The sequence below is a fragment of the Indicator indicator genome, chromosome 2 (assembly GCF_027791375.1).
Source record: "Indicator indicator isolate 239-I01 chromosome 2, UM_Iind_1.1, whole genome shotgun sequence".
NCBI classification, from domain to species: Eukaryota; Metazoa; Chordata; class Aves; order Piciformes; family Indicatoridae; genus Indicator; species Indicator indicator.
In genome coordinates this window covers 31,249,537-31,272,944 of record NC_072011.1, presented here as the reverse complement: position 1 = coordinate 31,272,944, position 23,408 = coordinate 31,249,537, and the positions used below count along the sequence as shown (strand labels likewise).

General features: G+C 37.1%; 1 protein-coding gene across 2 annotated transcripts in view; it reads left to right on the top strand.

Moving 5' to 3' along the window:
• SIPA1L2 (signal induced proliferation associated 1 like 2) overlaps nucleotides 1–22,106 on the top strand; it is an 88,306-nt gene extending 66,200 nt beyond the window's left edge. Inside the window, exons 16-21 of one of the 2 annotated variants that reach the window (XM_054394657.1) lie at nucleotides 2,482–2,701; nucleotides 9,708–9,839; nucleotides 18,552–18,605; nucleotides 19,535–19,658; nucleotides 21,038–21,119; nucleotides 21,960–22,106. In XM_054394657.1, coding sequence (XP_054250632.1) covers nucleotides 2,482–2,701; nucleotides 9,708–9,839; nucleotides 18,552–18,605; nucleotides 19,535–19,658; nucleotides 21,038–21,119; nucleotides 21,960–22,106 — 759 coding nt within the window. The remainder of the gene's footprint in view (nucleotides 1–2,481; nucleotides 2,702–9,707; nucleotides 9,840–18,551; nucleotides 18,606–19,534; nucleotides 19,659–21,037; nucleotides 21,120–21,959) is intronic. The other variant, XM_054394664.1, reaches the window with a different exon arrangement.
• The last annotated feature ends 1,302 nt before the right edge of the window (nucleotides 22,107–23,408 follow it).

Sequence of the window (23,408 nt, the reverse complement as noted above, 5' to 3'; positions counted from 1 at the left end):
GGAATCCTGGAAGTGCAGAGTTGAATTTAAAATTCAGATCATATGTATTTTTTAGATGTGCACTATGTTAAGTATGCATTATATGTGTTTGAATTCTCACGAGTAATGTCTTAGAGGGCTTTATGATTTATGATTGATTGAGTAGTTGGTTTTCTGTGATGATTTTGAGAGCTGCTGATGTTTCTGTCTACCTGAATAAGAAACAAGGAACGAGGAGGTATAGCCATCCTGAGATAAATTTCTGCTATGCTCTTCCCCTCACAAGACACCTAAACAAAATATCCCTAAGTGAGAGAGACTGTAGGCCCTGATCACAGAGGATCTCCCATTCCAGGACTCAGTAGTATCCAGTCTTTGATTATGCCTTCATAGAGAGTAGTAATCTTGGTATAGATGAGTCAGTTGTTTTTGACAGCAAAGCTAGGAAAGAATTTTCTGAATAGGTGAGATTCCTCAGAACCAAATCCCATTCTTAGGTTGACTTGATTTTACCTTTTTCGTAGACCAAGGAATAATGAGCCCTCTTGGTAATGTTTAATTTTTGTTGCACCCTGAAAGGAAACTCTGTAAAGCTGCAATAATTGACATTCAGCATTGTTGGTTAGCTAATGAGTAGTTTTCATAGACAGAAGATGTGGTGTGAGGTGGAGGAGTCTTGAGTAACAGCCAAGAATTGCAGCAGGTTGCTTGCTGGGAATCTTGAGTGCAGAACAGAGGATCACAGGCCCTTCAATTTGGAGAGTGAAGGCTTTTGCCCTCTGTGGTCCATAATTAAGTTCACAATCTTCTGATAATTCTTTAACCACTGCTTATAGAAGGATACCATATATCCATTCATTTAACGTTGCTCTATACATCCTCTATCCATTCATTTAGGGATGTTGCTTATGTTTACTTTTGTGGTCATTGTACGGGTGTGTTAAAATTAAGTTTTGGACAATCCTTCCCACACCTCATATATCATTCAGGCTGATCTCTAGAACTGACATAGTATTGTGATAGGTTATGTTGAATCTTCTGCTATTCATACCATGCTGCCATCATGCCAGCTCAAAATGAAAGTGCTGGCTGGAGCAAAGTATCATGGGTCTTGAACTTCAGATTGTAACATGAGAGGTTTCCTGTTCTGCTTGTTGCTTTTGGTTTCTGGATTTGTGTCAGTGTGTTCTGCTTGATTTGGCACAGGATGGCAGGAGGAGGGGTTAGCTTGCTGGCTTCTGCTTACTTCTGCTTTCTAGATTTTGCTGCACTGTTTCTGCAGATAGGCATTCTGCAAATTTTCTTATCTGCATGCTTATCTCATTTTTCTCATTAAAGCTCTTTATCTGAACTCTTTATCTCAGCCCAGAGGTGGGGGGTTTTTTGTGTGTGTTACTTTCTCACACTTCTGTGTTGAGGTGAAACAGGTGGTGAACCCATTACAAATATTTTGATGCTTTCCTAGATTAAAATCTGAGTATTTCCCTCAATTTTTTCTGGGACATAATTAAGCCTTCAAACAATTGAGCATGTTGTGTATTGCCATCAAGGTAGATGCTTTCCTGAACTAGGACTATGGAGTATATTTAAGCATTCTGTAAAGACTTCATCTTGTGGCATGACTGAGTGTATTCCTTTTAAAACCATTTATAACTGAGCAAGTTTTGTCAGAAGTATAACAATGTAAATACCTTTAAATGTTATGTTATATTTACTGTTTGAAAAAGCTACTGCTTTTAAGCATACATTCTGTATAGAAAGTGTACAACTCATAATTAATTACAACGAAAACAGGACAGGACATTAAATTGTTCTGGGCAGAATAAGCCAGTTAAAATAATTAAGGGAATTACTGATACTGTAGATGTGAAGTGATGTGAACTATTTGCAGTGCTGACAAATGACTTAAGAAGTAGAATGACCCAGTTTTACAATACAGTAACATCTTGGTTTAGTATAGCTATTTTTTGAAATGTGTAAACAGTTTTCATTGAACTCTCTCCTCTTTTCCAAGGCTGTTTCATGATACTGGGAGAAGAGCCCACATCTCCAGTCACTTTTGTCATCCAGTGGATAACTGCACCATATACGAGTTCAGAATATTTTACAGTAAAGCATAGTCATTTCAAATTAAAATCAAACGCTTCTGTGTATAGTCTTGAATAAATGTTGCCAGAGTGGGTAACCTTGTATGTATTTCTGAAAAACACTGCTGTCATAAGACTATGGAGGTTTCATTTAACATTTCAGAATTAATGAAACTATACGGTTTCTGATAAATGTATGGTGATACATTCCTAAATACGACGAGGATGTATGAAAATCTAGTTCAGTAACTCTTTTGAGGCTCCAGTAGATCTGGTACAGTGGAACAAAGCTCAAGAATTCCAGAATGCCTGCCTAGAAAAATACTACCAAGAACTGGTGATGGGATATGACTGTGTGAATTATTTTAACTATAATATGTGAGTTTTTAAAAAATCTTTTTATTTTGATGTTTAGTTTTCATTTTATGGAAACCTTTCTCCACGGAGGACACTTTACCGAACCCTGTCTGATGAAAGTATCTGTAGCAATCGAAGAGGATCCTCATATGCTAGCTCTCGAAGTTCAATGCTAGACCAGGCCTTGCCAAATGATATCTTATTCAGCACTACTCCACCATATCACAGTACGTTGCCTCCCAGAATGAGCCTGACACCTGGGATGGGAAATCTGAGAAGTAAGTGATTGTTCCTGTCTTTGTTGGGTTTGGAATGTTTGTCGTAAACTCAAATAAATCATCAAATTTCATTAGATTTTATGTTGAAAGTGAAATTATAAGATGTCAAATCAATGTTCTGGATATCCTAGTAAAAGCATATTTGGTCAGCAGTGTGTGCTTATTCTTGCCATAGTGATCAATTCAAATATATTGTGTTTGGAGATAGAATTCACTTCCTAAAAGTTTTTCATGAGACCAGTGATAGGCAACAAACATTTTTCTGAAGGTATTTCTTGTTACCATTTTATTCACCAGTGGTGACCTAATTAAGCTAGGTATTATTTGTTTGTTTTGTGTGCATACAAAATACTGAAATGTTCACAAATATATTCAAAACAATAGCTCAACTGGACAGCTTCTATTTGGATGATTCTTTTGGTAACACCATGGAAGGAAACGTGTAATAGTTGTTATCATCTCCAATTTCAAAATTGAGTTTGCTGGTACTGCTTCTGAATCATGCTAATGTTATTTGCAAAGGTTTTACTTTTTTAATAGCAGAAGACAAGCAGTCGGATTCTAAATTAAAACTTTTATGAAGGTGTCTCTTGAGTTCTTCATAAGCAAGATCCTTTTTATTCTTATCTTGCAATATGAACTGATGAATTTGTAGTACTTTTTCATAATTTTCATTTAAACAATTACCCAAAAACATTTTGTCAAAAATACATATACTTATATACCACAGCCCAAATCTACACAGACAAATACTTATATTTAGGCTACATATCCATATTTAGATAAGATTTTATATTTAATGCGAAATTTCTTCAACTCTCAATTATTCTGTGCTGATCTATAGGGGACACTCAATCTAGACAAAAAAAAAGAGGGGGGGCACTTTTTTGTTCTAAACCTTTTAAAAATTTTAACTTTAATATAGAATCACGGCTGACCACAATTACAAAAACTGTAGAGCAGTTATGGACTCTGAAGTCCATAGTGAAGAAGCTGTGGGTGGATTACTTGAAATCATGAAGGACTTTATTAGGCAGATTTCCAGAGAGAAATAGTAATTAAAAAGTGATCTATCATTCATCCTGTCCTGTAGGAACTAGCAGTCATTTAAGTTCTGGTCAGTAACCACTGGTTAATTTTAAACTGATACCGTCAAATTGCTGCTTCAGGTGGGACTACAAGCTTGGTGTACCTTTTGCCATTCTAAAAATACTCTTCTATCAGAGTGAAACTCTACTATAAATAAAATACTAAAAGATCATTTTCTTCTACTAAGAGAATAAAGGCCCATTTTGTTTCATTGAGATTAATTCAGTGGATTTTGTAGTCTGCAATGTATATAATCAGGCATCCTGATTGTATTTTATTCTTATACTATGTTAGACCTGTGTTTTTAGAGACATGTCTTATAAATGTCAGCGTGCAGTGGGATCAAACCTTCAGCATGCTTTTATTCCGGCGATTGACACAGGAATTAATGGTGTACACTCAAGCTGTACACTGCTCATCCAGCAGTGAAATTTTATTGTTCTGTCTTAAACACCTTATTTTCCATTCTTACTGCTTCTTAGATACAGAAAATGATTTATACACATAGCTGGGAAGGAACATGAAAATAGTATCCTGTCAATCAAAATGAAGCTGTTTGTTGGTATCTGTGGTAGTTCATACTATTTCATATATTCACGCTGTAAACCCCCTATTTTCTGCATCTGATTTTGTGTTACAAAAGTGCCTTTCAATGCCAGCAATATCAGATCTTTTGTGATGGCTATTTTAAGAATGATTTAATTCATTTTCCTAAATACACTTTCAAAACAAACATCACAACTTGCTGACCTCATATAAAAAAAACCCTAACTTTGGCTCTTGTGAGGAAGGTTTTTTTGTAATCAGTGCATAGCAGGTATTTACATTCTAAAGCAGTCATGGTGTGAGAGGTTTATTTTTCATTTATAATTTCAGCTTGAGGTTGTAGTTTCATATCTCAGGATTCTTAGAAGTCGTAGTAAAGTCTTTTGTAAAATGCATACATTTTTATCTTTAAAAAAATATTGATATTTAGTGTTTACATAAACCAGTGTAAAGAGTGTGGTTTTGGCTGGAATTGATTTTAGAAAAGTATGTTCTTGCATGTTATTACCCAGCATGTGGTACACAAAGTATCATGACAGCACCTAATCTTGAGATACCTCAAGGGTCTCAGCTTACTGGGAAATCAGCAATTGTCAAACAGAATGATCATGCAAGTATGGAAGAAGAAACTTCAAGTGTGCGCAGTGTTGACTGTTAGAAGGACATTAGGAAATGGAGCTGTATAATTTTTTTATTTTATCACTGGAGAAAGTGAGGTGAAATTGGAGTTGCTTTCAGTAAAGCCTGAAATGCAAGCCCTGTTGAGTGCTGTTGATTGCACACAGTACACAAATGCAGCTGAGGAGGGAACCTCATTACTCTCTACAGCTACCTCAGAGGAGGTTGGAGTGAGATGGGGATCGATGTCTTTTCACATGCAACACATGACAGGACAAGGGGAAATAGCCTCAAGTTGTGCCAGGGGAAGTTCAGGTTTGATATCAGAAGAAATTTCTTCACAGAAAGGGTTATCAAGCAGTGGAATGGGCTGCCCAGGAAGGTGGTGGGGGTCACCATTCCTGAAGGTATTTAAAAGAGGGACATAGTGCTTAGGGACATGGCTTAGCCAGTAGCGGTTTAGCAGTGGTCGTCTGACTGCGAGCTCGAGACAAGTGGCTGAACATGATGATCTGAAAGGTTTCTTCCAGCCTCAACAGTTCTGATTCTATGACTTTTAACTTAGCAGAAGTCATGTAGCTGAGAACTCTGGATTTTTACATTAAAGGCTAATTAGGGACATTAAAGATTCCCTAACAGAGACCACGCTCTTCATATTGAGTGATTCTAGCATGCCATACATGGTTGCAGGTTCAGATCTATCCCTGTTTTGCAAATTTATGGCATCTTAACTAGAAGGGAAAGAATGAGAACCACTGATAGTAAACGACTGTACTAACACAAGTCAGAAACTTGGAAAAACACATGAAGGCTGTCCGGCTGACATTGAAGGCACCGTGGTCCTCTACTATTATGAAATACCAAAAGCAGAAAGAAAAATTTGAGAAGTGATATATTGGCATGACATCCCTGTGCCATGAGGAACAGATGCAGGTGCAGTATAATTCAGAGAAGAGAGTCATAAGGAAGGGAGTATTTTGCAGTGGTACACTAGCACGTTCTGAAAGTTCTCATATTGCAATGCAATAGGGAACAGGCAGCCAGAAGTGTAGCTGATATATCTTCAACAAAATTATTAAAGTCTGGCTTACTACCAGTGATGTAGTCACTGTTATGGAAAGTCACTAGGTTGGTGAGGCAGGACTTGTGCTGGCTGTCCCACATCGCCTCCCTGTCCTCCATATGCTTTAGCATAGCTTCCATGATCTTCCTGGCCAGAGAGGTGAGGCTTAACAGGTCAGTAATTTCCAGGGCTCTCTTTTTTATAATTTTTAACAATGGGCACAATGTTTACATTTTTCCAGTGATTTCATCTGACTGCCAGGACTTTTCAAATATGGAGAGTGGCTTTGGGCTACCTCAGACAATTCCTTCAGGACTCTGAGATGCATCTCATCAGGTCCCATAGATTTATGTATGTTCAGGTTCCTCAGGTGGTCCCTTATGGTGGGAGGGACTTTACCCTCCTGGTCCTCACCTAGTGGTTCAACAACTTGGGCTGGGTGAGGAGCAAGGTTGCCAGTGAAGACTGAGGCAAAAAAGTTGAGTAACTCAGCCTTCTTCTGAGTTACTCAGAAAAAATAATTTCTGTTGACACTCTCTCCATTCCTGCTCATCAAAGTGGGTATGCTTTCTTTAGTCTTGCTTTGCTGGTTATGTAATTGGTGATTACAGAAGAATAGAACAGAACGCAGACAATGGGATTTATGTCTGCATGTGACTTGATATGTTTGTTGAGCTGCAGCATCTTTTTAGATGATCTACTTGTTAAATGACATCTGGATTGAGCACATTAAGTGAGGAGTCCGTAGTAGATATTTTTCATGATCTGCAGTCTCTACATAAATGTAGCGGTTCCAGTTGAAGCAGGATACTTGCCTTGAAAGTTGAAATGGTTAAGCTAAGTCAATCTTTCTGTATAACTAATTAATCCTTGAATACAGAGATATGTGGGACTGATGACAGGCTGATTAAACTCTGGAAAATGAACTGACCATATATTTCTGGTGCAAATAAGGGCTTCAAAATGCCTTACAGTTTTACTGCCAAACATAAAAATAAAGAAAATTCCTAAGTGTAGGAAGGGAGTAGCATAACTGAAAGGATCATCAACCATGAGATCAATGCTTGTCTGCCAAAAGGAGTACATAAAATAAAATAATCTTTAAAACTGAAAGGTAACACTTACAATGTTTCTCCAAAGGAAATAACGGGTAAGTCTCTGTTGCTTTAAATCCAGTCTTTTGGGCAATCAAGGTAGCAGCCTACAGGATTAGCCATGTCTTCCTGGACACACAGAGGTGGACATGTTCAAGCATAATTTGCCAGCTTTGTACAAATCAGAATTTAGCAGTCATACAGAAAAGAAAGAGAGGTGACAGCAGTGTAAAAGGAACAGGGAGGAAATGCAAATACAGGAGACAAGAGCACTTCTGAAGTGCAAACAACATTCTCTGAAAATCAAAAGTATAAAATGGTCTATGTCATTAGAGCTCCTTTCTTCCCCTTCTCCCACCCTCATGCATGAGAACATTGAATTTTTATCTTGAAAATGAATTATTCTGCAGTGACATACTTGCACCTGTTAGGTTATTCCACTTATAACTTCAGTCATCAGCACGAGCACTTGTGTTTCCAGAGCTAACAGTATTGAAACCTCTACTCTGGCAGGCTTTCTGCAGTTGAGTTGTTCTGTCAGGTCTTATACAGGACCAAATAGGATCCACCCTGAAGTGAACTGAGGTTCTCACAATGACAGTGCATAATGAAGGATGACTACTGGTTAATGTATCATTTCTACACTTTAATTTGGAAAGCCAGCAGAATTCCACTGGGAACAGGCATCTTCCTGACAGGTTTCACAATCTGCGTCTGTAGGCTGATCACACAAAAGCAAAGGCTGTCCCTTGGGGCCTGCCTCCTGGTCTGGAACAAGAAGCTGACTTGCCAGCTTTTGAGATAAGGCATTCTTTTTGTTTTCCACAATGGCAATGTGTGAAGCATCTGTAATTGCATAAATAAGCTTTCTATAATTCCCAGGTCATACGCAAAAGCTCTGATGTTGAGCTTCAAATGTATTTGCAACCTAAGGTAACCTTAGGTAATATTTTTGTATCCTTATAAGGAACTGGAAAAAAAATCTTAGTACAGATGTATGGGTAGAATATGGTTTTACATAACGTTTTCCATTTCATGTAGCATCCACTTTTGTGTACTAATAGTGGGAATCAAGAAAGATGTTTCCATAGATGTTTGTCAAGCTACTTCCAATTGTAATATAACAACACTGCATCTTTTTTGTAAGTTATAGAACAAGATAAATTCCACAGTAAGCAGGTTTTCTACATATTCTTATTTTTTTTCTTTGTTGGACTCCTGCTGAGCAATTTATGTTACAAATACATATTTAATATGTGCTGACAGAACATTGCAAATCTCCTTTACTTTCCTGTTCCTGATGTTATTAAAAAGAAAATCCAAGTTTTCTGCAAAGAATATGATACGCTGTAGCCATCGCTCTGTGCAGTAGACTGCTCTGTTACAAGCCACAGGTTTTGGATTTTTAGGTCAGAAATCTTAAGTGCAAGTGGACTTCAGTTTTCTTTTTCACTGGTATCAGGACAATGAGCGCATGCCATTTTCTTAAACTACAATGTCTGTTCCACTTGTACATGTGCATTTTTTCCTTCATTGACTTTGGTGTTAGGTGTTTTCCTGGAAAAAATATTCCTTAGAAATGTTATAGTCTGAATCAATGGAAAAAGTAGATACAAATGTCCTTCTGAAATATTTGAGAAAAAAAAATCACTATTTTAACCTTTCTATTGAATAGAAATAAATACATCTGAAGCAAAATTTCCTTTTTCCTGACTATGAAATAAAAGTATGATATTGTACCACTAACTTAATGATTAAGATGAAATGTCATTATAAATAATGTATCTGGTTTATGTGCCTGTTCAGCAGTTTTCATTTTAATGTGTTCACATTGATCAGAGTGAAGATTGCCATGGACAGATAAGGAAAACGTAAAACTGTTTAAGATGCTTGTTTGTGGTACCTTTCTAAAAGACTAAATTAAAAAAAAAGGGCAATCAAAAGAGCTGTTTGAACTAATAGTGTATACATTTCAACTGATATGCAACCTGTCTACAGTATACACTGCATTTCAGCCCTCTCTGGAGCTTAGAGATTGGCACACAGCTTACGTCCTTGGATATACAGCTGCAAATATTAAACTAAGAGGGTAATATTTTCAATGTGAAAGTGAGCTTTGGATATAGCCTAAAATTTATTAATGCATTAAAAGAAAAAACAAGTGATGTTTTTAAAGCTGCTTCTGAAACTGAAATATCTATGTTTTGTTATAAAACTCTCTATATAAATATCTTGTATGTTGTTTCACAGTCTCTTATAGATATAACTGTATCTTACAACTTTTCTGCTCAGTGCTTAGGTTTAATACAGTATGCTTTAAGAATGGATGCTGGCTACTCAGACAGCATTCACATGAAAATACAAAGACCACCTCATGTGCAAAGTGGCATAAAAACTCTTAAAAAACCCTTCCCATCTTAATCTGACAAAGTCTGAAAATTGTTCTACCCTTATTGAGTATTGAACAGAAAAACACAGAAACAAGAGAAATTAAGATAAGCACTCTTTTTTGGTTTTTTACAATTCATTGTAATAGCTTCAAAATTAATTGTACATCATTGTTATAGGAAGACTAATTATTGTGTTTATTGTTTAGATGAATTCTGGTTCTCAGATGGGTCCTTATCTGATAAAGCCAAATTCAATGATCCTGGCCTGATGCCCCTGCCAGACACTGCCACAGGGCTAGACTGGTCTCACCTGGTAGATGCTGCACGAGCGTTTGAAGGTAACAGGAAAATTTGAATAAAGATCAATGTTCACTACATGAACTTCTAAATATATATTGTATAGCCACATTTTGAGTTACAAAAATCCAGTGTTTGCCTACATAGCCCTTTAGGGTTTTTTGGCAGTATCACTTATTAGTATGGCAGATTGTCACTGAAAATTCGGGTTATTCATTCAGTATCTTTCTTAGATACAGCTCATCCGTTTAGGGGCAGATTCAAAGCACTGAAGTTAGATGTTTAAAATGAAATTAGGAGTAACACTACCCTGAGTTTATTGTGTTTATGAATTTGTATGTGTAGCCCAAATTATATTGCAGTCTCTCTCAGTTTTCGTAATAAGCCCTTGGAAAACAGCAAAAATGTGCACTATATTTTTCCAGTATCAGAACTTGAGGTGCAGATTATAGACGAGGCTTGCATTACTAAATTGTAAGACCTGATTAACTAAGAAAAATTCCTATTCGCCTCTTTGAGGGCTAACCCTACACAATGTATAAACGCAGAAAAGTGGAGGTTGGCTTGAGTGTATATATATGAATATATACAGTTACATATTTGTAGTTTGTTGTTTCTCAGGGGTGTTTTGGTTAGGTCACTGTCCTTTCCTGAATTTTGTGACATTTCTTAACTGATATTATTAGTGAATGTATGAGAAATCTGAGGTATCTGTGAATAAGGATGACGTTACCACAGTCGTCATATTAAAATAAAGGTCTTAAATTTGAGTGATGAGATGTTGTTCTGTTGGGTTTTTTAGAAGCAGTTGTGATACTCAGTTTTCTGGTACCTGATTCTTTCTTTAAGTAATTAAATTTCAGTTTGATTCAATACTAATTTAAATGACATTGTTAAAAACCCAACCCAACAGCAATGATTAGGAATCTAAAGTACTGTATTGTTTCCTAACCTGATCAGCTGTGTGTGCATTCATTACTATTCAGTACTACTCAGATGTGCCTGTTGTAGCTGTCAGGAAATACCATGCTGCTGAGACACTTGGGGCATCCTGCTATTTGTTACTGACATATTAAACAACTGAAAATAGACTTGGATCAGTGAACAACTAAATCTGTAACCTTATACTTGAAGAATATCTACTGTACCAAGGAGTTCTAGAAAAGTCTAACAATTGGATAGTGCTAGTACACAACTGATTTGTTTGTATGCTTTACCGGTTTGAATTGTTTAATTTGAAATGAATGTGCATCCTGTTTTGTTTGGGTTTGTTTTGTTGTTGTGTTTTTTTTAATAAACATCAAAAATCTAAACCTGAGTTTGTTCAAGGCCAGGTTGGATAAGGCCTTGAGCAACCTGGTTTAGTGGAAAGTGTCCCTGCCAATATCACAGGAGTTGGAACTAGATTATCTTTAAAGTTCCTTCCAACCCAAACCATTCTATGAATTACTTTATCTTATATTATCACTGTCATAAGTGATAGTTCAAGTTCCAGTTCAGCTGACTAAAAGATCATTCTGTACTCCTGTACTTTTAGCTTTCTTTGAAAACTTTAAGAGGATTTCATTAACTTTACCTCTTAATATCACGATGAAAAAAAATGCCGCTTTAGTAAATCCTTTGTGTTTGTGATTACTATGTGAATTTGAGAGCAAGAGTTAGAACAATATAGCTATCCACAGTAGACTATCCTAGGGAGGAGTAGTATTCACTTGTTGGGTTTTTATTGCAAAATCTTACATGTATCTACATAACGCTGAAGAACTGCTGGTCTGAGTTGCATAATTTTAATTGGTTTACTTTTTTAATTATTTCAGTAGTAACAATAATCCTTTTAGTATGAAGGAATGTAATTATTTTCTGTTTAGGACTGCAATAGATATATCTGCTTATTTCTCTTTTGAAAAATGTAAATTCATAGTGCTGTAATTTGACATTTTTACAAGGAATGGAATTCTTAATCCCTTCTTCAACTTTCTCCATCCTACGTCTTGCAATTTGAAAGGCATTTAAAAAAGAATAAGTGGTTTGAGCTTCCAGGGCTAAAGCCCACCAGACAGAATGTAGATTTGCCCCCCTCTTCCCCATAGGGAAAAGATAGGCAGGGGAAGGTAAAAGGGGTCAAGAAGACTTGAACTGAATTGGAAGTTAAAAAGTAATTTTAATAAAAAATAAAAGGTATTAAGGGCAAAGGGATGTACATGGGTATCAGGGAAGGGATTGGATACAGAAACAGATACAAAACCAGAATTGTCAATGGAGTAGGCCCCAACATGTGGCAAAACAGCTCCCAGCCAGCAAGAAGCTCCCTACCGCACACCAAAGTGAGAGCAAGAGAAAGCCCTCCACAGCTTCCTGCCTCTTAAATAGAAGGTATGTAGAAAAGGGAAGGAAATAACATGATCCAGTGCCTCCCCCTGGGTGGGGTTTTTCACCCACCAGAATCAAATTCCACCTTAAAGTCCAGCAGTTAACCCTTAACCTACAACACCATGTCATAAAAAAAATCCCTAGGAGGAAATGTGTTGTGATATGCAGATGCAGTTTCCTCACGTATTTTAGTGTTGTTGACTTAGGAGTTGCTTTAGCTTACTATTTAAAAATAGGTTGGAACTAACATTTCAATTTCTGTCTAGTGAAGAGAGTGTGGACAATTTAAGTTTGTCCAATTCTGAAAATAAAACTGCTTTGATCTTTTTATTAAAGTGGGTGTAAATGTGATCACATTTTATGTAGGACCATCTATGATCTCAAAAAACCTCAATATAAACAATGCCATCCTCACCAAGCATTCAATGAAAAAGATCAGAAAATAGATAGGAATTGTTTCATACTGGTATTTCAAAATGTGTTCTCTTTTAGAACTCAGAAATAAGACTTCAATTTTTCCTTTGTAAAAGGTCTTGTCTTAATACCAGTTTTACACTTACCAATCTCATTTCAACGTCAGGATTTTTCCCCCTGTGATCTTTCTGTATGTTGATCAGTACAACATTCATAATCTGGGCCTCACAATCCTTCATCTCTCTATCTTAAAATACAGTTGTACCTTGATTAATACTAAATATCACCTTTTTGGGTGCTTGTAACGTTGGCATTATTTTGATTAAGAATTAAAATTTTGCTACCATCATCTGCGCTCAGAGTTCACTCATGGGTCTAAATAAGAATAGAGGTCTCATTTTTGAACGTTTGACTAGGATGTTTAGTATTAGCTTTTATCCAACAGAAGCTTTGGTCTTAGGTAGAACAGGAGATTTTAAACTGTGGTCTGTGAGGACAGAGTTACTTTGTTGTTGTTGTTGTTGAAAGTATAATGATTTTTCCCCCCCCACACTTTTCAAGGATTTAATTTTCACTGCCATTCCTTGGCAAGAACTTTCATGGGAAGTACATATATACTTCAAACTTTCCCTGAAAATCCTCTGTTTTTCCTAAGACAGGTCTTCATGGTGCAATGGAGAGTTATGCAGGTGTTAACTCCACAATATTCAGAAGCTGCATAAGTAATGGATTTTGCTTGACCTGTGTCTGTCAAGGATCAGTGTCCATAAGCTGGAGCACAGTGCAACATTAGGTCTTCACACTGCATAGGAATGGTTTTGACTCAGGTATTTTTCCAGAGCTCATCTTTAACATGCAAGCAGTCAGTAGCAAGGGGTATGCTCTCTTTCTATCGTACATGGATGCTTCTAGTCTTCTTATTTTGGTGGCAGCTGCAGAGAAAGGAAGTAGCGAGCAGTTGACATGCTAGAAGTACACTATTTCAATATTTTTCTATCCATCCCTGAAGCAAACAGCAGAAGTAGAACTGTGTGTGACAGTACAGCAAAAAAGAGAAAGTGTAAAGAAGAAAAAAAAAAGTATGTTAAACTGAGTAAAGATAAGATTAATTTCGATTTCCAATTTATTCTATAAATAGAAAAGGGAGAACAAAGACATTTCAGGCAAGAATAAGGGAAAAGGAGAGAATGTATTTTTCAACTATATTTTTGTATTATCCTTCCACTAGATCTCCAAATTAGAGAAAATTAACCGGCTTTCAGCATGTGTTATGTTGATGGTGGCTGGTTTGGGATCTTTTTGATATTTTGGGGAACAAAAGAAAAAGTGTTTCTGGATGTTTCTATCTGTTACTGTCATTACAGAAGAGAATTGACAGAAACATAAATATTGATTATGATTGTAAATAGAACTTTGTGCTACTTTAAACTGGGTTTATCTTGATTTAAAAAAAAAAAAAAAAGCTGTTTCCTGTTTGGTAAATTTAATAGTTTAAGAAAGTCCCTCTGATGTCTCTTATGTAGGTTGTTAAAATCAGTGGTTTCAACTTCTGATTTTTGCCAAGGATATTTTGAAGAACATCAACTAGTGCCAGTCAGAGTGCAGTGTTTCTTAATGCCAATTTGTCTTTGGAGAAATATCTGTTATTATAATTAATATTATTTCAATACTTCCATTTAAAACCTTTATCACAGAATCCCAGAATGTTAGGGGCTGGAAGGGACCTCGAGAGATCATTTAGTCCAACTGCCCTGCCAAAGCAGGATCACCTATGCCAGGTCACACAGGAACTCATCCAGGAGGGTCTTCAGTATCTCCAGACAGGGAGGCTCCACAACCCCCCTGGGCAGCCTGTTCCACTGTTCTGTCACACTCACAGTAAAATAATTCTTCCTCTGTTTTCCATGGAACTTTCTATGCCTCAACTTCCACCCACTGCCCCTTGTCCTGTCATTGGGCATCATCAAGAAGAGCCTGGCTCCATCCTCGTGGCACTCACCCTTTACACTTGCCCTTGTTGAACTTCATTACGTTTCTTCCTGCCCAACTCTCAGCCTGTCCAGGTCCCACTGAATGGCAGCACAACCCTCTGGAGTGTCAGCCACTCCACCCAGTTTGGTGTCCTCAGCAAACTTGCTGACAGTGCACTCTGTGCCCTCATCCAGATCATTGATGAATATGTTGTACAGCACTGGTCTCAGTACTGACCCCTGAGGGACTCCACTAGTTACATGCCTCCAACTAGACTCTGTCCCACTCACCACAACTCTCTGGCATCTTCCCTTCAACCAGTTCCCAATCCACCTCACTACCTGATCATCCAGACCACGCTGCCTCAGCTTAGCTGCAAGGATGCTGTGGGAGACAGTGTCAAATGCTTTACTGAAATCAAGAGAAACCACAGCCACTGCTCTGCCATCATCTATTCTCCTGGTTATGTCCTCAGCAAAGGCTATCAGGGTGGTCAAAGATGACTTCCCCTTGGTAAAACCATGTTGACTGCCCGTAATAATCCTCTTGTCCTTGATGTGCCTAAGGACAGTGCCGAGGATAAGTTGCTCCATCACCTTTCCAGGGATGGAGGTGAAGCTGACTGGTCTCCAGTTACCTGGGTCCTCCTTCTTACCCTTTTTGGAAGACTGGAGTGATGTTTGCCCTCCTCCAGTCCCCAGGCACCTCTCCTGTCTGCCATGACTTACCAAAGATGATGGACAGTGGTCTGGTGATGACCTCTACCAGCTCTCTTAGCACCCTTGGGTGCATTCCATCAGGATCCATGGATTTAGGGATGTCCAGATGACTTAACTGTTCTCTAACCCAGTCATCACCAACCAAGGAAAATTTCTCAGTTTTCCTGCCTTTCTCTGGGGCCGAGGGCTGCTGAGGGCAGCCTTCAGCAGTACAGACAGAGACAAAGAAGGCATTTAGCAACTCTGCCTTCTCTGTGTCCTCTGTCACCAAGGCACCCACCTCATTCAGCACTGGGCCTACATTGCCTCTGGCTTAGCTTTTCTTGCAATGTATTTGAAGAAGCCCTTCCTGTTGTTGGTGACCTCCCTCGCAAGGCTGAATTCCAAGGAGGCCTTAGCCTTCCTAGTAGCCTCTCTACATTCTCTGGCAACTGTCTTATATTCCTCCCAAGTGGCCAGCCCCTCCTTCCATGATCTGTGGACTCTCTTCTTCCACCTGAGTTTGCTTAGCAGTTCCCTACTTAACCATGCAGGTCTCCTGGCTCCCTTTCCCCATTTCCTACTCTTTGGGATGTTCTGATCTTGAGCTTGGAAGAAGAGGTCCTTGAATGTTAACCAACTGTCTTGGGCTCCTTTTCCTTCTACTACCCTGTCCCATGAGATTTCCCATAGCAATTGTCTCAAAAGGCCAAAGTTGGCCCTGCTGAAATCCAACATTGTAATCCTGCTTGGTACTTTCTTCCTACCACACAAGATCCTGAACTCCACCATCTCCTGGTCACTGTAATTGCCACTAGATCACAACCCCCTTGAGGCCTTCTGCTCCACAATAATACCAGGACACTGCCCCACAGCTTAGTGCAAGTAATGCTTACACATAACATAATGAGAAAGAAGTGAAGCAATCAGCATGAAAAATAATTATTTTAACCAGATTAGTTTGTTACACTACTAGGAAAAAAATTTGTTAAGATTTGTTCATTTCTAGTGCACACGTATGTAATGTGTTTTGTTTCAGTGTATGTCAATTTGTTGGTAGATTTTGCCTTAATAATGTGAGGGCAGCTTCATTTTAGCCTTTTCTGCTCTCCAATGCATTCAAAATTTTGTGGAGTTTTTTCTGGCCTCTTGTTAATGGTCTTGAACAATGAAAATACAGATTGAAGTTATCGATGGTTACAGCTGTACAGTTCTATTGCTTCAAAGTGAAATGTGAATTTTGTCTCATCTTTGGTCTTGCTAAGTGTTGCTTAAACTTTTGACATATGCACCAATATATTTTTGCAAACAGTTTTCTGTGCATGGATCTTATGTGAGGTTTGGCAAGAATGTCCCAGGTGAAAATAAGAGCTCTGAGATTTGCATGTATTTTCTTCTGTTTGGTATGCACATATCATGTGAATTGAATAGGGGGATGTCCCTGTAGTTTGGATGAAGCAGAACTTACGTCTACAGCATCATAGTCAGAAATACACTTGATTTTTCTTTTGAAAAATTAACTGCCAGTCAAGGTAACTATGATTTCATTTTCATGTGTATGAAATCTACTCAATTCTGTTAATTAAATAAAAATCAACAGGAAGATTTTGATCTTTGAAGCACAAGTTCAACCAGCTTTGATTTAAATAATAAATTGGTGACACTGTTCCTAAGCATAAATAGTTCTGAGGAGATCAATGAGATTTGGTGTTATTACTGAAAATAAAAATATCTTTTAAAGTACCTGAAAAGTATTCAAAGGCAAAACATTTTCTAGTCCGGGATCTTGTTGATGTAGTAGTTATTACAGACATTTATTGTTACTTTTTCAGAGAATGGTTTAGACCCTAACTTGGCTTTTGAGAATTAAGCAACTACTTTTTTAAGGGCAACACAGAAGTTTATGTAGCATGCTATAAGAGACTTCTGATTATTAGTGGACATGTAGTGACTTTATGCTTCACATGTCGAATGAGATAATATAGTTTCATATTTTGTAAAGGTATGAATATTTGAAAAATATGTTTAAATTATACTAGGAAAATAGAAAAGGTTTAACAATTATTTTCCTATTCTAAGTGTTAATATTATTTTTTAATTATATGGAGTTGAAATTCATTAAGGATTACACAAGGACAGAAGAGTCAAGCCACACATTGTACTTCATTGCAAGCACACATGTTTTTGTGGTGTGTTGAAATAATATGAAAATGTTTTGAAGTACTGCATTTAAAAGTGGCATCATGTGATTTCATTAACAGCTGCATGTACCTAGTTTTGCACCTGCTTTTTTCCATCGAGAAAAAGCTGCTTTTGAGTACTACTGCAAAGATCAAACTGACAAAAAATGTTTTCTCAGCTTGCAAAATAAACCAGCCAAGTGCCCATTCTCTTTAATTAAGAGAGAAAGCAAAGAGAGGAAAATACAGATTTTTTTTGGTTTTAATATTACAGTGGAATTGCCTCTGTGGCATGTTATATGTCTCATGTTGTTGATCATAGAAAAAAATTGCAATAATGTAGTATTTATTTCTGGTTGTGTTCTCCAGTCAAGTGGTAATGAAAATGTGAACAGTATAAAGGTGAAATCCATAATTAGATATGTACTTCAAACTGATTATTTACACAGTCTTGTTTCTGGCCTACATACTTTGCTTGATCTAGGAAACTAGGTTTATTTTTTATGAACTAATGATTCAGCTTAATTTTCAAATCTGTAAATGATGTCATTGATTATGTGTTTGCAGTTGTGGTTTTTTTACCTTGTCTGGACATATTAAAAAGTAATTCATATTTGCTGTGATCCATCACTAGTCAGAAATAAGTATTAAAGTAGGGACATTGAGCTGTGGTCTTTAAAGCTGGACAAGAAATTGCATACAACCTTTCTTCATTATGTTGTAGAATGAATTGTCACTGTTAGCTATTCCTTAAAACTATTAATTTCAAAAATCTCTTTAAAGAGATTTTTAGTGATTTCCCATTTTTGTTTGGTAGAGCTTTCTAAACCAAAATTTCCTGGTCTTTATTAATTGTTTGGGTGCAGGGTTGTCTTTAATGTATTGTGCCAAGGTGTTGTGCCGTGTCACAATGCAGGGTATTGCTATTAGTAACACTTTTCATGGCATCTCATGCTTTCAATGTTGGTGTTGTGTAAAAATAGCATTGCGTGGCTGGGAGTGAGAGCCAGCGTGCATTGCATGGGGAGCATCCCACTGTGGGCACTGTACGTGAGGGCCACAGCTGCTCCAGTGGAAGTGGACTGTCTTGTTCATAGGAACATTCTAAATCTTATTCCAGGTTTTGACTCAGATGAAGAATTTGGGCCGTTCTGTCATCACACGCCGTTTCTAGGTGATGGTCTGGGATTGATGACTTTTACCTTTTGTAAACTTTCTTTACTATCTCCTATGTTTGCACGTTTGCATGACAATGCAAGCTTCGGGCCTGTGGGGTGGTAGAGCAAGGGGAGAAAGGGCAAGGCAGGCATGTGTCACCGGAATCTGTACAAGCCTAGAGATGTGGATTTTGTTTGACAGAAATAAATTAAATCAATCTCCACAGAATAAGTTGGTTTTGTTTTAAAGAAGAAAAATCTTAATGAATGCATCATTTACTCTTGTGCAATGATGATCTGCATGGCAAACTTCTATTATGTGATGACTGACGTACTTTGGCAACCACACTGTATATCCATAGGTAATTACATCTGTGCTCATTAGATTACGTTCTAGTGGAATCCACTGTAGGAAAGAGCCTGCCTTAGTAATATATAACAAAAACTCAATTGATAAAAATAGTGTGAATTTATTTTTTTTCAAATATGCAGATTGCTATTAGGTCCTGCAAATGCTTGAGACAGTAAAACAGCACAAGATGAAAAGTGCAGATTTCTGAGCAATCTGATGGTTTTTAAGTCCATGGAAAACGCAAACCATTCCAACAAATTATTATTGTCATTGTTTGGAGCCCTGAATTCCCAAATGGTTTTCTGCAGATTTCATCAAGACCGATTTACTGTTCATATTAGCATTAACTGGTCCAAACAAATATGTCTTACTCTGCTGACAGACACAAACATTTTCTTTGGGGTTGCCTTTGGATGCAGGTGTGGGGAAGCCAACTAGTTGCAATGTACTTTGTATCTGCTGATTATCTCCAAAGTTGTGATGTAGAAACCTATATCCATTTCTCTATCTGAACCAGGATAATAGCTGTAGTGTAGCCTTTTATTTTGTACGTATGTCCAGCTTTAAGCATATCCTTATGTTACTTTTTTACAGATCAGAGAGTAGCATCTTTTTGCACCTTGAATGACATGCAGCAAGCTCAGGGCTTGGAAGGAACACAAGAGTTACCTTTGGATGAGAGTCCCCCGGATGGAAAAGATTTCCTTGAGGCTACTGGGTATTTCTTACATATGTATTTCTTACAATAATATTTTAAGAAAATATTTTTCTCTTCATGTTGCATGTCAAATTGTCTGTATGTGTGTTTTACTGATATTTGATGGCAGACCTCTTACCTTGACTGATCATGTCTTTAATTTTGAAGAATGTTGTTTCTTGTAATCCATCTCTCAGCCAGTCTAGAAAATTTGTAGTATAGGCAGATAAAGCTCTCTCCCTAGAGTAGACCTCTAATGCAGAGTACAGTTAAATGCAGAGCTTCAGATAATCAAATTAAAATAGAAATGAACGTAGCAAATTATTATTATTATATTGGGGGAATACAGTGAAAAATTTGACTAGAACTGAAATCAATACTTCTTTTATGCAGAGGTAAATTAATCAAAAGAACCTGTAATTTAGGACTGCAGGAAACTTTTATGCCAAACTGCCTAATTTTTCAAAATCCTTCAAATTCATCCCAGAGTTCTGGGAAAATTATTCTTTTTTTTTTTTCTTTCTTTCTTTTTCCTTCCCCCATTTTGAACCAATTTTATACAAATTAACTTACTTATATGGTAAAGTGCATTTGTTGTAATGACTTCTAAGTTCACATCTTTCCACAGCCTAGTGACCAGTAACAATTGCAAAAGACTGTTAAAGATGTTCCACTTTGAGCACTGGCAAGTGTGTCAGATTTGTGCACTTGCATGAAGCTGCAGATTCAGCTTTGTATATAAGCTGCTCTCTGCTAGACAAAATGACTCACAGTATGACTGATTTAATCTATAATGTATAGGAAACTGTCTCCCATAGTCCTCATTGTCACATAGGAAGTGGAAGTTATTCTCAGTATTTTCCTTTCAGTCATGCATTTGATTTTCCTGTGGCAATATTTTATATGTGTTGATCTTTAAACAAAATCTTTGTTTCCATAAAGATGTATGTCTGTCCTTTACTGGAAATGACATAACTGCAGGCCAGACAAAAGAACTCTTGACAGATCTTTTGGTTTGCACTAATTGCTGCTGCAGCTTGCTTCAGGTTAATCCAGTCCTTCTCAGAAAGTACTCATTAACAAATGGGCTTGGCACACTGCTGAGCAGCAGGTTTGACTTGGCATGGTGAGGGTATGTGCAAATAAATCCTAAATCATTTAATCTTAAAATGAGGATAATTTCTACCTGATGCTCATGAGAGGCAGTGTCGTGTTTCAGATGTTGTAGCAATGGATTTATGCTCCAGTAATAGTCTTGTGCTGATGTTCATTTTGTTTGTGCTTTCCTAACTATATTTGTATTGATTTGTTTCCTCTGCTATCATTAAAAGTGTTACTCTGCAAAAGCTTGGGGAGAAAATCTTATCTAACCCAAACTGAAGGTAATGATCTCCTTACAGGGAACATGCTCCAAGTACTCTGACTGGAAAAGTAAACCAACTAGAAGTAATCCTCCGGCAACTACAAACTGACCTGAGAAAGGTAAGAAGTCATGAATGATTTTATTACTCCTCAGCTTTAATAGTTACATCTTTATGTAGAGTTCATCAAGGCCTTGAAAGAAGTACATCAGTTAACCTAGATACTGTAATTAACGAATGGTAGAGCCTAGCGGTTGATCAGAATGAGGTACGGAAGATCCTCTGGGAATGATTATGCGAACAAGCTGACCCAAGGCTAACTGGCTTATGGGTCTTTATTCCAGAATAGCTGTCCTACATAGAGTCATACCCTAGAAAGAATTGAGACACTTGTTCTCCATTTGTGGTACCTTGGATTTAACACAGAATAGGGATATGGACAAGGGCACTATTGATCCAGTTTTGTCGTTCTTGTTGCCTTATAGTATTTTGGTCGTGTAACAATTGTTCTGTATCTCACTTGCTGTCTAATTTCTGAGCTGGAGATAATGCTAGGTAGAAATGAAACTGCTTTTGGTAAGATAATAATCACTTAAGGAAAAATTTTGAAATTAGTTGCTTTTTTCCCTCCATGTATGCTTGAAATCAGTTCCTTATGACTTGGGCTGTCACACAGGATTGCTAATAGCTAAAAGCTTCTTATGTGCTCGAATATTTTTGTTAAATGTAGTAAACTATAATTTTTCTATTAAGGAACATCTCATTTTCCTTTTAGTTTGCAATATTTTCTCAGAATGAATGAGGTAGTTGGAGCATATTTGGGGAATTACAGTAGTTGTCCGAATGAATTGGGGAACTCAGCAAAATATGGCTGTATGACTTGCACAGAAATATTAACAACAAGAATAAATGCTGGCATCACAACTACTCACTTTCCCCAACTTGTATCTTTGTTAATCAGGAAAAACAGGACAAGGCAGTTCTCCAAGCAGAGGTACAGCATCTGAGGCAAGATAACATGAGACTTCAGGAGGAGTCTCAAACAGCAGCTGCTCAACTGAGGAAATTTACAGAATGGTTTTTCAACACAATAGACAAAAAATCCTAACGACTGGGCTCCTGGAAAATACTTACTCAAACAATGTAACAGCTGTACTTTTTGAATTAGCAGGGTAATAATTTCACTGTGTTCACAATCCATTTTAGGTGTTTCTGCCACATTCTCTATCCAGCTTTATTCATTTAAAAAGGAGAGTGAACTGTGGTAATCCGTCTTTAAATTCATATGAAGAAAGCAGAGAATAGCAGATACTTGTTTGTGTGCAGATGAATGTAAAAAATCTTTAGTGTCATTTTAGACATTTTTAGAAGATGCTCTGTCTGGGGCTTGCCTGAAGAGGAATATTTGGGGTTTTAGTTCCTGCATTTCAGGTGCACTGGTGAAGATGTTAAAGCAATTTACATTAGCTTGGGCTTCAGTATTGTAAGAATAAAGACTAACCAGACGTATACTTTAATGTTTAAAAGGTGCTCTATTTTTTGTATGTACAGTAGTTTTATTTCCACAGTCCACATTGTCATAGCAATAAGAAGTATAGTGAATAGTCACAAAGCTGTGTTTATAAAATGTTAGCACTGATGTGTTTAACACTAGTTTGGATGCAGATACATTAGAGATTATTTATTTGCAGGAACAAATGGTGCCTGAATATAAACAGTGTTCTGGTTTTCTAAAAATACACATGCCTTGTAAATGGCTCACTGGGGTTAGCCCACTCCCAACTTCAGTTACTTTTGTATAGTTGATGTTCAGCTAAACAATTACACTGCTTAACTATTGAAACCATGTATGGTGTGAGCCAGCCAATCTATTGTACAATGCCAAATTTGTTTATCTTTGTACAGAAGCTTTGATCAAGTGTCTTGTATTTAACACCCTTATTTAAGCTTATTTAACCTTAAATTGTTGTTTTTATAAAATTTGATTTATCTGCACTATGGTGAGGTCAGTTGGTTGCAAGTTGTAATATTTTTAGCTTGCCAAGACTGTACTGAGGAGTTCTAGAAAATTCTAACAATTGGATGCTGCTAGTACACAATTGATTTGTTTGTATGCTTTAACATTTTTAACTGTTTAATTTGAAATGAACATACATCCTGCTTTTTTAATAAACATTAAAAATCTAAACCTGAATAATTTTATCTTGTATTATCTATAATTACTGGCCTAAGTTATAGTTGGAGTTTCTGTTCAACCCACTCTTTATCTCAATCCCAGGCACAGTCCAGCCCTCACGATCCCTTGGTACCAATGAGGGACCACCAACATTATCAGAGTTAATGTCTTTGGTATGTCCTGTCCTATATCTGAGGACATAGCTTCACAAGTCAAGGAGCAAAAGCTGTTTTG